This window comes from Hypanus sabinus, chromosome 25 (assembly GCF_030144855.1).
Source record: "Hypanus sabinus isolate sHypSab1 chromosome 25, sHypSab1.hap1, whole genome shotgun sequence".
Taxonomy (NCBI): domain Eukaryota; kingdom Metazoa; phylum Chordata; class Chondrichthyes; order Myliobatiformes; family Dasyatidae; genus Hypanus; species Hypanus sabinus.
In genome coordinates this window covers 39,151,293-39,165,156 of record NC_082730.1, presented here as the reverse complement: position 1 = coordinate 39,165,156, position 13,864 = coordinate 39,151,293, and the positions used below count along the sequence as shown (strand labels likewise).

At 38.6% G+C, this 13,864-nt stretch overlaps 1 protein-coding gene across 1 annotated transcript in view; it reads right to left on the bottom strand.

The window, feature by feature from the left end:
- The window catches only part of LOC132381241 (immunoglobulin-like and fibronectin type III domain-containing protein 1), an 80,857-nt gene extending 77,632 nt beyond the window's left edge, over window positions 1–3,225 (bottom strand). Inside the window, exons 1-3 of the mRNA XM_059950622.1 lie at window positions 3,180–3,225; window positions 1,968–2,090; window positions 821–960 (exon numbers count right to left, since the gene is read on the bottom strand). Of these exons, the coding sequence (XP_059806605.1) occupies window positions 821–960; window positions 1,968–2,090; window positions 3,180–3,225 (309 nt within the window). The remainder of the gene's footprint in view (window positions 1–820; window positions 961–1,967; window positions 2,091–3,179) is intronic.
- Window positions 3,226–13,864: the final 10,639 nt, after the last annotated feature.

Sequence of the window (13,864 nt, the reverse complement as noted above, 5' to 3'; positions counted from 1 at the left end):
GTGGTCTATGGGATATGGTGTAGGGAAGTGTTAGCTTAAGCACTTTGAAGGAATAAAGACATAGACTGTTTTCTAACTGGGGAGAAAACTGGGGAGCAAAGGGATTTGAGAGTTCTTGTGCAGGATTCACTAAAGGTTAACATGCGGGTTGGATCAGTGGTAAGAAAGGCAAATGCAATCTTAGCATTCAGTTTGAGAGGACTGAATACAAGAGCAAAGATGCAGGGCTTTATAAGGCATTAATCAGACTGCACTTAGAGTATTGTGAACAGCTTTGAGCCCCTTATCTCAGAAAAGATGTGCTGACATTGGAGAGGGTCCAGAGGAAGTTCACCAGAATGATCCCAGGAATGAAAGGGTTAATGTATGAGGCGAGTTTGATGGCTCTGGGTCTGTACTTGCTGGAGTTTAGAAGAATAGGAGGGGGGGAGAATCTCCTTGAATATGAAATTGCCAGTAGAGTGAATGTGGAGAGGATGTTTCGTATGGTGGGTGAGTCGAGGACCAGAGGGCAAGGCCTCAGAACTGAGGAATGTCCATTTACAGCAGAGATGAGAAGGAATTTCTTTAGCCAAAGGGTGGTGAATTTGCAGAATTCTTTGCCACAGACAGCTGTGGAGGCCAAGTCAATGAGTATATTTAAAGTACAGGTTGATAGACTCTTGATGAGTCAGGGTGTCAAAGATTCTGGGAAGAAGGCAGGAGTATGTGTTTGAGAGGGATAATAAATCAGCCATGATGGAATTACGAAGAAGACTCGATGGGCCAAATAGCCTAATTTGCTCCTATGTCTTATGGTCTTTTAAAGTACTGTTCATACCTGCAAAATGTGTTCTTTTGTAACCGTGTCTTGGTAGATCTTGTAATGGTTATCATTTGTTAGATGTTTCTCTTTGAAGCTCCAAACCACAGAAGGCTTTGGATTTCCTTGTACAACTGCTTTAAAATTTGCAATTTTGCCTTAAGAAGAAGTATTAACATATGCTAATTAATCTACTTCCAAAAGACAAACAAAAGTCAATGCTTTATTACAGAATGCAAATAATGATCTCATTTTTGGAAACTCCAGTAGTGGTCTGGATTCAATGTCAGATATTCATGTTACAGGGAGTAAGCAGGAGTATTGGTTCACAGTCAACAGTTTTACGTTTCCACTACACAGTCTGCAGAATTGGAAACCAATAAAGTGTTGGAAGTGAGATCACGGTATCTGGTATCCCATTGCTTTGGTACATTTTTCTTTAACTATTGTAGGTACCAATTTTTAATGGGCTCCCTGCTTGGTAGGGGGTGCAATGTCATTAATCGGAATAATAATGACTGATCTCTTGATTACTCCAGCACAGTGTCCAATGTGGACTGCAAAGGATACTGCACGGTAGGAAGCCATTCATCCCACTCAACCTTCCACCCCTGACCTGTCATGCTTTTGCTTTTGAATCCTATGTCAAAATGCACTTTGGAAGTTATGACTAAATCAGGTTGTAGCAACCTTGCAGATATAACAGTTCATCCTAAGCTCAATGTTTTTTTTTAAATAACACTTCATATCACTTCTGTATTTATTTTCAGTTATTTTTAATCTGTATCCTTGGGTATTTCCTGCAGCTGGAAATGGAAAGTCCTCATTTAATCCCAAAACCCTTTTCTGATTTCAATATTATTAAGTTTCCTTGTCTATTGTTCAGGAGAATGCTGTTGGTTGCTTTATTCTCTCATCAATTTACACTTGTCATTGTTTATTCAGCTGCAAAAGCGGGAAGTTCATCTCCACTTCTGGTTGTGGAGTTGTCACCCAAAAGTTCAGGTTCATGGTGTCAATGAAAGTCATCATAATCTCCAAATCATACTGCACCACTGATAAAATGGTACTGCAAATGTTGTTTAAGGTGGGTTGAGATTTAGAACAGAGAATTCTCTCTAAAGCAAAGTTCAGAATTCTCTCAAATTCTTTTTTTCTTCCTTACCCTCCTGCAAGGTCAGTGAAATTGGTCGGCGTAAAATGTCTGGTGCACTATATCCTTCTGGGACATTTTCTTTGTACTCGACCAGTGTGACTCCCGGAACTGTTGACTTCCTTATCTTGACACCTACAGTTTTCAACAAGATAAAAAAAAGGACTTTGTTGTTTTATTTTAATGAGGGATTTTTGTCTTTTTTTAATCACTTGCTCTTATTTTTGTTGGAAAGTCCGCTTTCAAATGATTAGGAAACAGTCAAAGCATTGATACAGTATTGTGCACGTTGTTCTGAATTCTAAGTGGTCTTTAATATAGCTGCAAAGGGAATGATAATAAATGCAGAAATCACTTGGACTGCATATGGGAATTAAAGTACATCAGGAGGGCTAATAGTTCCTCCCGCGTGTTGTGCGTGTTGCTTTGACCCCAGCATCTGCAGTGTATGCTATGTTAGTAGAGCTAATAACATTGTGAATCTCCTGAATCTTATGCTCAGACCTGTTATCATGGGGGAGAGTGGATACGAATCCTCCTAGCCAGAAACTTGAGGCTTGTAACCTTCAAGGGGAGTGATAGAAATGTTACATTATGAAGTTCAGGGAAAAAAATAGAAAGCCAAAAAAAACATTAAACTAAAAAATGAGGATACATCTTCAGATAAGACAAAATAAATGTAGGAATGAAAGCAGATAGCTCTGCATATTGAAAGTGATAAAACATATGGAATAGATCTGTAAGAATCGTGGTGCAATCAACACCCAGGGAATTATTTAAGAAGTAATTAATTGCTATGATGGGACAATGAATTAAAATTGGTCTTCATTTGTATTGATCTTCAAATTAATTGAAATAGAACTTAGCAAATCTAAGATACCTGAAGCACAATATTTTTCCATTTAATCATGAAGGAAAGAAACTTTGATCATATTCCCTCAAGCAGTGAGAGAAATTCAATTTGTGTGAATCAACTGCAAAGTTGGCAGTGACTCAGTAATTAGATCAGCCATTTGATAACTGATAGCCACAATGTGGAAATGGGAGATTCTCTCCAGTATATAGTCATGTGGTTTCGAGTTGACCTTGGTTAAATGTAACCCAAGTCTGCACCAAAATTGCATTTGAAACATATTCAAGAGGGGCATTGTGATTCTTGGAAACTTCTCAAACTTTGGTTTTGCACCAAAAGAATGCATGCTCTCAAAAATTAAAAGGCTGTACCTGATTCAGAGGTTTTAACTCCCTGATTAATAACTTTCTTCTCCATGGTTTGTCTCTTGTTTTCAACGTTCTCAAAAGATTAAAATTCAAAGCTGTAATTGGAAGAAAGTGATATATTCATTATTGGATTTTATGTATTTTTTTCTAATAAAACCTTGAAGAATAATTTTAAATGGGTTGTTGTGATTGCAAACAACTCTTTCTATTCTAATATCTCTATTTTCCTTTTCAGGGTGGCTGAGGTCTTATCGAGATCTTTGATTTATAGTAGCACTCAAAAAGTATGGTTCTGCACAATGTCATGTGCCTGTTCTTGGAGTCTGCTGATTGGCTGTGTTTTGGTATGTCCAGGTTGGTCTTGAAGTCATGCAAATTCAGGGCCTTGGGTGACCTTACTGGTGTCTTGAACTGAAGTGTAGTGGGAGCTGAAACATTGAAGACAGCGAGAATGGCTGTCAGGGGCTCTACACTCAGTAATTGAATGATTGATCTCTCCCTTTCTTGATGTTGAGTGAAAAGTTTGCTGCCAGTTCTTGAGTTGGGGAACTCGAAATAAAAAGCAACATATCAGACTGACTGTAGCATCAAAATAGTGACTGTCGTTGTGGAAGGAGTGTTATCTGTCTCTCCCTTGTTAGTGAGAGAAACGTCCTGTGGGATGTCGAAAATGTTGGAGTGAACAGTTAATTTTTGATACACTTTAGCTCATGCTCTCTCTGGTTGTTTTTTGATTGGCGGGTGATGGGAATGCCGATGCTTTATACTAGAATAAGTGGGGGAGGGTTTGCTGCTGCTCGTGTGTGGGAGGGGGTGGGGGGCTTTGTTGTTCTTATGTTTTTTTTGTCATTCATTCTTTGGGGTTTTTATTCTGTTTCAAGGATGTCTGTGGAGAGTGAGAATTTCGGGTTGTATATTGAATACATACTCTGATATTACATGGAACTATTGGTTGTTTGAAGTACTGCAATGCACTTATAGTACATACTTGAAGAACAGCACCTCTCCAACAGTGCTACACTCTCTCCTCACTGCCCCGAGCATTGGGAAGGGCACAATTCTCTTACCTCTGGAGTGAGATTGAGTCAGGGAGAGCTCGCCACTATCTGAGCAATGGCAGTCTCATTTGCAATCACTGTCAGAGAGGCAAAACCACCAAATCAGCTTAACATCTTCTGAAACTTTCTTGGTTATCTCGGTCCTCTCTACTTCCTATTTATCTTGGGGCAGGATTGAAAACTGAGATTTGTTTCATGGGCCTGTTCCCAAATGAGATTCAGATAACTTCCTTGTTGTTACTGCTGCCATGGAAGTTGTAAAGTTGACAGAAAATATTCTTTGAATTTAGCTACCTCTAAGAGGACTGATGTTTGAACAAAGGGAAATTTTTGTTGTGAATGCACAATTATCAACATATTGACATTTTCAATACAAACATTTTAACATTCTCAGAGATCGACACTTTGGCATTAAATCAGAAATTTTTAATTACAAGGTTACTGACGGTATATAACGCATGTTAGGAACTGTGTGCCTAATGATTGAAGAAAATAATTTGCAAGTGGGTCTCTGTTTTTGTGTTAGGGTCATCTGACACTCAAACCTTTATGCATCCAGGACCATGCTGAAGTAATAGTTAAGAGTCCATCACTGGTGAACTGTTTTCTATTTACATTACAGAAGAATCATAGAACAAATCGTTGAATCAAAAATGGTTGTAACACAGAAGGAGGCATTCAGTCTAGATCAAATCTACCACAGCAGCTCATTGGTTCCATTGGCTGCCGGTCCCCCAATTCCTTCTTCAGGGCCTTACAAATATTTCCTCATTATGTATTTATTAACTCTCTTAAAGTTAAAAGTGATTGTGGAACCTCAGCAGCAAGCAGTGTAATCCAGATTTCAATTAAATGCTGCATAATATAGTTATTGTTTTTACTTGTGCAGATAGTTCTCAATTGCTAGACAAATGGGAGCAACCTTCCACCATCCACTCAGTGCAGCATCTGCATCTACTAAACTCCCCTAAAGAAAGTCTCAGTGTCTCCACTTTATTCTTGTACATGTAATCTCTCAGTTACCAAGATCCATTCTTGGAGATCTCTTCTGGACCCTGTCCAATAATTCCACACACTTCCTTTAATGGGTCAATCAGAACTGAACACAACATTCTGGATGAGTGCACACCAATGTTCTATAAGGAAGCAAAGACCTGTCGGATCATATCAATAAATCTACTATTTCTTCAAGGTTGCTGAAACCCAGCAGTTCATAATGACTGGTGAGCATAATAGCCTGGGGTGCTATGATTTGTTTAGCCACTTTTGTGAATGAAAATGTCTGGTACTGGAACTTGGACATTCTTTTAGCACGGTTTTTATGCAAACTGGAGCCAAGTTGTAAATGGGTTTAGGAGTGAGTTATATAAATGGCTTTCTAAACTATTCTGATGCAATCTACTTTAAGATTTCAAGATGACATAGGTACTTGATCAGCTAATTAAGCTTATTAACTCGTCAGAGACAAAAATAAAGAGACAGCTGGCAGGTAGATATATGGTGGCAGAACAGAGGCCTATTGCATGGCTCTGCTGCTTCTCAGGTCTAGTGGCCCAAGTTCACCCTTGAACTCTGTTGCTGTCTGTGTGCGTCTTACTTGGTCCCTATTATGTCTATGTGGGTTTCCTGTGAGTGCTCTGGTTTTCTATGATGTCCCAAGCACTTGTGGGTTGGGAGATTAATTAGCCTATTTAAAATGATCCTAGTGTACAGGTGAATTGTTGAACCAGGTGAGAATGAAAGAAATGTGGGGAGATTAGGTTACTGGAAGGATTGCGAGAAATGGAATTGCATTGTGAGCTGGGCATAGACTTCATGAGCCATAGAATCTAATATCATAAAATGTTAAAACTGAAGGTAGAATCCCGGTTTACTGCAATTTTATTGCCTGTACAGTATAATAAAAGCCACTAACAATTTGAAGTATTAAAATAGTTAGATACAGCAGAATCTTTGGCACACAGAAGAGGTTCTAGCCATCTGGTTGAGCTGAACAAATGTTCAGAGTCATTTAAGTATTTGGTCCCTCTATGTAAATTGAAACAGCAGATGATTATGTTAATATGAATTTGTAGTTTGTAAGGTTTAAAAATGTACACTTCAAAATCTTTTAATATTTTACTTACAAATAATTAAATTGCTTCTTTTGGTTCATTTACTATAAAAGTCATATTGAACTGTTATATTCAGTGCCATTTAGGATGAAAGTTCTTGTGTTACTCTCCAGTTACTTGTATGTATGTATGTTATCCAAAGTATGTGTGGTTCTCAGATATTGTAAACCATAATGCAGAATAAGCAAATTCTAGAAACAAAGGCCCAAGTATTGTTGGAGTGTTTTTTTTTATGCACACATCACTCATACTTTGATTAAGTCCCCAGCCAGTTCAGATCTGATTGGTGAGGTTGAGAACTACACAGGGTCTTGCACTTGTAAATCGGAAAGGAATATCCCCAGGCTGAGCTGGATGTCAAGCTGTCAAGAAATTGAGTCCTCATAAATGTCTCAGGCAGGTGTATGACTGAGGCAAGTGTATTCCAAGGGGATGCTGCAGAGGTAGGTGAAGTAACTGAGAGGAAGACATAAAAAGGCTTGAATGCAAATTTTCAAGTCCATAATCTTTGTCAATAATGTTTCGTAGCATAAGTCCACTCTTTCTGTGTTCTAAATTTGTCCCAGTTTTTAAGAAGAAATTAGATAACAAGAGAAATAAATGAGTTTAAACAGACATAATGAGAATGGAAAGAAAAAAAGGGGTATTTGTTTGTAAAATTAAACTTTAGCCCCTTGACCTGTGGTTTTGAGCAGCAGTGGAAAGAGTGAGGAGTTTGAAGTTCCTGGGTGTAAACATTAACCAACACATTGATGCGATTACAGAAAAGGCATGACAGCAGCTATATTTCATGAGGAGATTGTGTATCACCAAAGACTCTAGCAAATATCAACAGATGCACCTTGGAGAGCATAATAACTGGTTGCATTACCATCTGGTATGGAGGGGGCCACGGCACAGGATCAGAAAGTTGTAAACTCAACTGACTCTATTATGGGCATGAGCCTCCGCAACATCCAGGACAGCTTCAGAAAGCAATGCCTCAGAAAGATGGTACCTATCATTAAGGACCCTGATCACCCCAGAACAGTAGCGTAGCAGTTAGTGCAATGCTATAATATCTTGGGGTGTTGGAGTTCGGAGATCAATTCCGATGTTCCTATGTTCACAAGGATGATTTTGGGAATGGAAGGGTTATCATACATTTGATGGTTCTGGGTCTGTACTCACTGGAATTTAGAAGGATGAGGGGGGATCTCATTGAAACCTTTCGAATGTTGAAAAGCTGAGACAGAGTAGATGTGGAAAGGATGTTTTCCACGGTATGGGAGTCTAGGACAAGAGAGTGCAGCCTTAGGATAGAGAGGCATCCATTTAAAACAGATGCAAAGGAATTTCTTTAGCCAGAGGCTGGTGAATTTGTGGAATTTATTACCACAGGCAGATGTGGAGGCCAGGTCGTTGGGTGTACTTAAGGCAGAGCTTGATAGGTTCTTGATTGGACATGGTTCAAAGGTTACAGGGAGAAGGTGAGTGGGACTGAGGAGGGGAGAAAAGGATCAGCCATGTTGGAATAGTGGAGCAAATCCGATGGGCAGAATGCTTAGTTCTGCTCCCATGCTTTATGTTCTTATGGTCATCTGTAAGGAGTCTGTGACTGCCCCGTGATTGCATGGATTTTCTTTGGATGCTCCAGTTTTGTCCTACCGCGAAGCGTGTCATGTTGTAGTAATGTGTAGTACTGTGTACTCAGTTAGTCTCGATAGACCATTATGGAAGACTGGCAGTTGCCCAAGCTGCAAGTCTCCCCTCTCCACGCCAAGGGAAGGGCATTAGGACCCATACAGCTTGGCACCAGTGTCGTAGCAGAGCAATGCTCTGTTAAGTGCCTTGCTCAAGGACACACACGCGGCCTCAGCCAAGGCTCGAACTAGCGACCTTCAGATCAGTAGAAGAACGCCTTAACCACTTGGCCACGCGCCAACACTACAGAGCAAAGACGTGCCAGTTGACAGGTTAACTGGTCATTGTAAATTGCCCTGTGATTAGGGTTGAATCTGGGGTTGCTGGAGCGAAAATAAAAAAAATAAAATCTATCGAAAGAAAAATTGCAGTGGAAAACATTTTTTTTCAAACATGTTGCTTCCTCAGAATGTTTCTGTAGCTTTGAGAGTCTGCTTGAAGCTGAAAACAAATAGAATTTCAGACTACATATTTCAGGTTGGAATTTGGAGAAAAAAGAAATTATCTTATATTGCAAAACAGTGCTGACACTTTGCAATAGTTCAACTAAGCTAAATATGTTTTGTTGATGATTTTCATTTCTACTCAGTGTCTGAGGCTTTGCCTAGTGTCCAACAATAATCAGCCAGCATTGATGGATTGCAGTGCTCTGATACTGTTTCTCCGTGACTGCAATGTCCTGGTGCAACCCTTCATCGTGCTTGTCACTAACAGTGCCAGGATTAGCAGGGAAGAAGACTAAATGGGAATGCAACAAATGTGAGGAGCCCAGACTTTGTCCAGGTTGTCAATTTTACACCCAAAGTAGAGCTCACAGGCTTTCTAAATAAGAGGAGTTATGCTCTGTCTTTGAAACTTAAGTGTACACTTGACACAGATATACCAAAGTATCCCAGCTGCTGCAATATTGGAGAGAGACATTTTGCTATCACAAATGCTCCTGAAAATGCAATTACTTTATTACAATGAGTCCACACAATATGCTATGCGCCTAGAGCATACATATCAACATGATCACAAATGCAATGCATAGACGAACAGGGTGTGTGTGATGCTTTTATATCTTTTCTGCAACCTGTCCTGCCATGCAGCATCGACCCTGCCTAAGCAGGCCCAGGTATGTCTGGACAAAACATTGTGGGCAAAGTTTTAATTAACTTGAATTAAAATAACAAATACAGGAGATCAGAAAAAATGGTACATGATTGGGAAATTTCATGGTGATTTTATGATCAGCAGCCCAAAATCCATAAGGTACACCCAAAAGTATTCAGGAAGCAAAATCTTTGTTTTTCTGTGTTGTTAATATATTTTATTACCCGATACAGGATCTTGTGATGTATTATTGCAGGGAATAAAATGCTAATTGCAATTACTTAAGTTCTGAATTTTCTTTAAAGTCACTGCTCCTGACAACCTATGAACCTAATTTTGTTTTAAACTATCCCTCTCTATTTTAGGATAAGATAAACAAATGTCCTCAAGTGAACCCAGATAAAATATTTACTCATTCAAGTTCAATTCAGTAAGTAATTAGTTCAATCTGTAATGTGCTTAGAATAAGAATGAAACCCACTAGATGGCAGCAACCAAACACAAACACCATTTGGTTCTCACTGCTCTAATCCGCTTCAAAGATTCACTTTCCTACGCAGGTAACTCAAACTGTTTAAAGCTGTGGGACCTATAGTACTACCACATAAACACTGATATTTTGTCAAATTCAAATTTTGTCACAATAAAATTTGTTTACTGAAAAATGAAAAGCATACACGAAACTGGAGCGGGTTGAGGGCTTTCAGCCTCTCTGGTGTCTGGTATTTAATAATATCCGGGCAACGGTTCACTCCTGCACCATTTTCCAATCCTTTGAATTTTTTAATATCCAGAACTTTGTTGATACAAATGACAATTTATTAATTTCCCAGACAGAGTACACATTGCTCATTCATAAAAATGAAGCTGGAGGAAAAGTTTTCAATCTGAAATGTTAATTATTTACATTGATGCAGCCTGATCTGCTTGGTATTTCCAAAAATTTCAGATTGTTTTTTTAATTTGATATTCCCAATAGTTAGCAATTGCTCTATTATGCACATCAAATGTGACTTTTTTACCCGCGATTAATTTATTGGACAAATTACAAATTCTTATCTGTATTTGCCAGATAGTTAATGTGGTAAATCACCCATTAGAAGCAGAACTTTAAACATGTACTGGAGTTTACTCTTAAGATCAGTATTTGCCAGCTGCCATGTACCCTGTAACAACAATTGCTAAAACACAGCTGTAATAGCAAGGCTATCTGAGAGAATGGAGTATTGTTCCCAGAACTATTGGAATCAATATCAAGTTTAATATCACTGGAAAATGTTGTTAATTTGTTGTTTTGTGGCAGCAATACATTGTAAATTCAGGATAATAAAAACAAGTTATAAATTACGGTAAGAAATATATAAAAATAAATTATGTAATGCAAAATGAGAGCAAAGAAATATAGTGAGTTAGTGTACATGAGTTCATTGTCCATTCAGAAATTCGATGGCGAAGGACAGAAAGCTGTTTCTCATACGATGATTGTGTGTCTTCAGGCTTCTAGGTCTCCTCCTTGATGGTAGCTATGAGAAGAGGGCGCACATAGGGTGATGGGAGTCCTTTATGATAGAAGCCACCTTTTTGAGAGATTGTCTTTTGAAGGTGTCCTTGATGTTGGGAAGGCTACAGCCCATGATGGAGTTGGTTGAGTTTAATAACTCCCCGCAATTTTCTTCCAATCTTGTGCAGTGGTCCCACCAAACGAGTTGGTGATACTATCAGTTAGGATGCTCTCCACAGTACATCTGTAGAAAATTGTAGGAGTCTTTAGAGAGATACCGAGTCTCCTGCAGCTCCTAATGAGACATAGCCGCTGTTGAGCCTTCTTTGTAATCGCATCAATATGTTGAGCCCAGGACAAATCTTCAGAGACGTTGGCACCCAGGAACATGAAACTGTTCACCTTTTCCACTGCTGATCCCCTGATGAGGACTGCTCTACTTCGCCTACCTGAAGTCAACGATCAATTCCTTCGTCTCACTAATGTTTTGTGCTAGGTTGTTGCTGCAGCACCACTCAACAAGTTGCTCTATCTCGCTCCTGTACACCTACTTGTCACCATCGGAAATTCTGCCAGCAACAGTTGTGTTGTTGGCAAATTTATAGGGGCCGTTTGAGCGGTGCCTAGCCAGGCAGTTGTAGGTGTAGAGAGCGTAGAGCAGTAGGCTAAGCACACTTCTTTGCAGTACCGCAAAGTTAATTGTCAGCGAGGAGGCGATGTTATTTCTGATCTGCACTGACTGTGGTCATCCAGTGTGGAAATCAAGGATCCAGTTGCAGAGGGGAGGTACAGAGACCCAGGTTTTGGAAATCATATCACAGTTAATCAGATTTGGAAAAAAAAGTATACAGGTTCTCCCCAGATTAATAATGGCAGGTTTATGGCCAATACACGCAAATGAGCGCTCATCAATATAAATAAATTTATTTGACAACCAGTTTTGAAAAAAAAACTGTTTACATACAACCTCTCCTCATTAGTCAAACAAAATTGTTGCTTAATAACAATTATTGGCTTTCCAAATGTGAGAAGCCTCTTAAAGAGAGTTGCTTTGGAAGGTGACAACCAATTGTTTGTGTTATTTTGCAGGATACTCTATTAAGCTATGTAGCACACAAGGGCTTCAAAACAGACATTGAGCGTGGGGCATCCTGATCCTGTACCAGTGTAAGTAGTAGGGGAAGCCATTAAATAAACGTCCATATTAATTGTTCTCATCAACACCACCTATTACAATACTGTGGAGATATTTTTCAACAGCAAGTGATTTTATGTATTTTCTGACTTATGGGCTAAATTGAATTACAGATGCCAATAAAAGCAGAAGCCAGGGATAAAAAATAAGACGGGAGGTGTTTTGACAGAAACTCTCAATGGCTGCATTGAGAAATTACCAGTAGTCTGACACAAATATCCTGTGGCTTTTCAATACATTTTTACAACAAAATAGCCTGTTACCAATATACGTCTTTTATATTTATATTTAACAATATTCATGAATTTATTTGAAATTTCTGCTCAGCAATCTTTGTTAGTGTCATTCACTTAAAACAGGCAATATCATACTAATATTGTGAAACTCAAGAGCAAATTCTTAAATGAGATTCAGAGAATGGGTGGCATGCCATAACGTAAAATTTTTCAAATACATTTTTGAGGTATTTTTCAATTAGTTAATATCAGGTCACTCATAGATAGTGTTCTAGGCTGTTATTAAATTACTTATTTAAAAGAAACTCTATTAATCAAAATCTGCCATTTTTATTTTTAAAATTAAGAGAAATCATTTTTAAAGTAATTTCAGGAAAAAAAAACGGATGCAACACACTGCCCTATCAGAGCCAAATTTGTCTTTGCTAATACACAAATAAATTTGAGCAACTTCTAGAAGAAAAAAAAATAAAATCATTTCTGAAAGGAGAAGATATTTTGGGTGTGATTTGTACCTGGACTGCATTGTGTGCCGTTCACTGAAACTATGCTCCATTATTTTACATCTGTTTCCTATCAGAGTTCCTTATGTTGTATAATTCATGAAAGTAAATAAGTTGGACAATGGCAGCTAAGCTTCTAATTTTGACTGGACATACACACTTCTAAGATTTTGCACAAGGTAAGCATTTTAAATGTAGCTTGCAATAGCTATCCACTTCATGACTGTTCTCACACAAGCTCATGTTCTGCGCTGACTCAGCAAAGCACACTAGACAATATGTATTATACAAATAACATTAATTATCCCACTGTAAAGAAAGGATAATTACTTGTTGTACAGAACAATTACTTGCTAAATGAAACCACTAAGTGAACCTTTCAAGATCTACAATAAAACTGAAAAATAAATGCAATACAACTATCAAAAATTCACAAGCCACCTCTTGAGATAACAACTTTCTGTACTTTGCCAAAGATAATGTTTGAAAGACGCAAGTATATTATACATTAATAGTCACGTACATACTTTTCCATATGAAGTGTGCCGCTCGAACCTTAGTGGATGAATGTGCTATAACCCTGAGAGTTTCAGATATTAGTCTGCAGTAAATAACGGTGACTTGTCTATCTTGCCATCCAATCTGTCAGAGGTATGAAGTAATGGGTCATCAAATTTCTTCCAGCTATTTGTGGATGGAGACCACTTTCTGTCTGTCACTCTCTCAATGCTCTTAGAGTGACATACTCTGCCCCAGAATTTTTTATTGGTTTTGTTAAAAGAGTAAACAATCCAACAAACATTTCATATCTTGTGGTTTTGATGTCAAGCAGTGGAGCCTTTGATTTTCATGGAATGTGAAAGACCAGAGTCGATAGCAAAGAGAGTCACCCACGTGGTCCCAGCCAACATTTATCCTCCTCCCAGCACTGCTGAAAGCAAGGAGTGTAAAGTTGTCCTCAGTTGCACAGGTTGTTGCACCCTGCTTTAAAATTAAGTTTGTGTAAGTGACAATGAAGTCTGGTGTGACATCTGTAGAAAATGATGAGTGTTGGTAGTCGGTAATCTAGGGTGAATTTATACTCGATTACCCGGATATTAAAATTTTTCAGGCTGTGGAAGCTGATCGTACATGAATTTGTTATCAGGTTTCCTAGCTAATACCGAACTCTCAACCTCAAATGTCATTCATTGGCTGTGTGTACTTTGGGACATCCTGAAAGAGATTTGAAAGATGCATAGAAAGGCAAATCTTTCCAACCTGTACGAAATGCACAAGTTATTATACCGAAAGCAATCAGTTG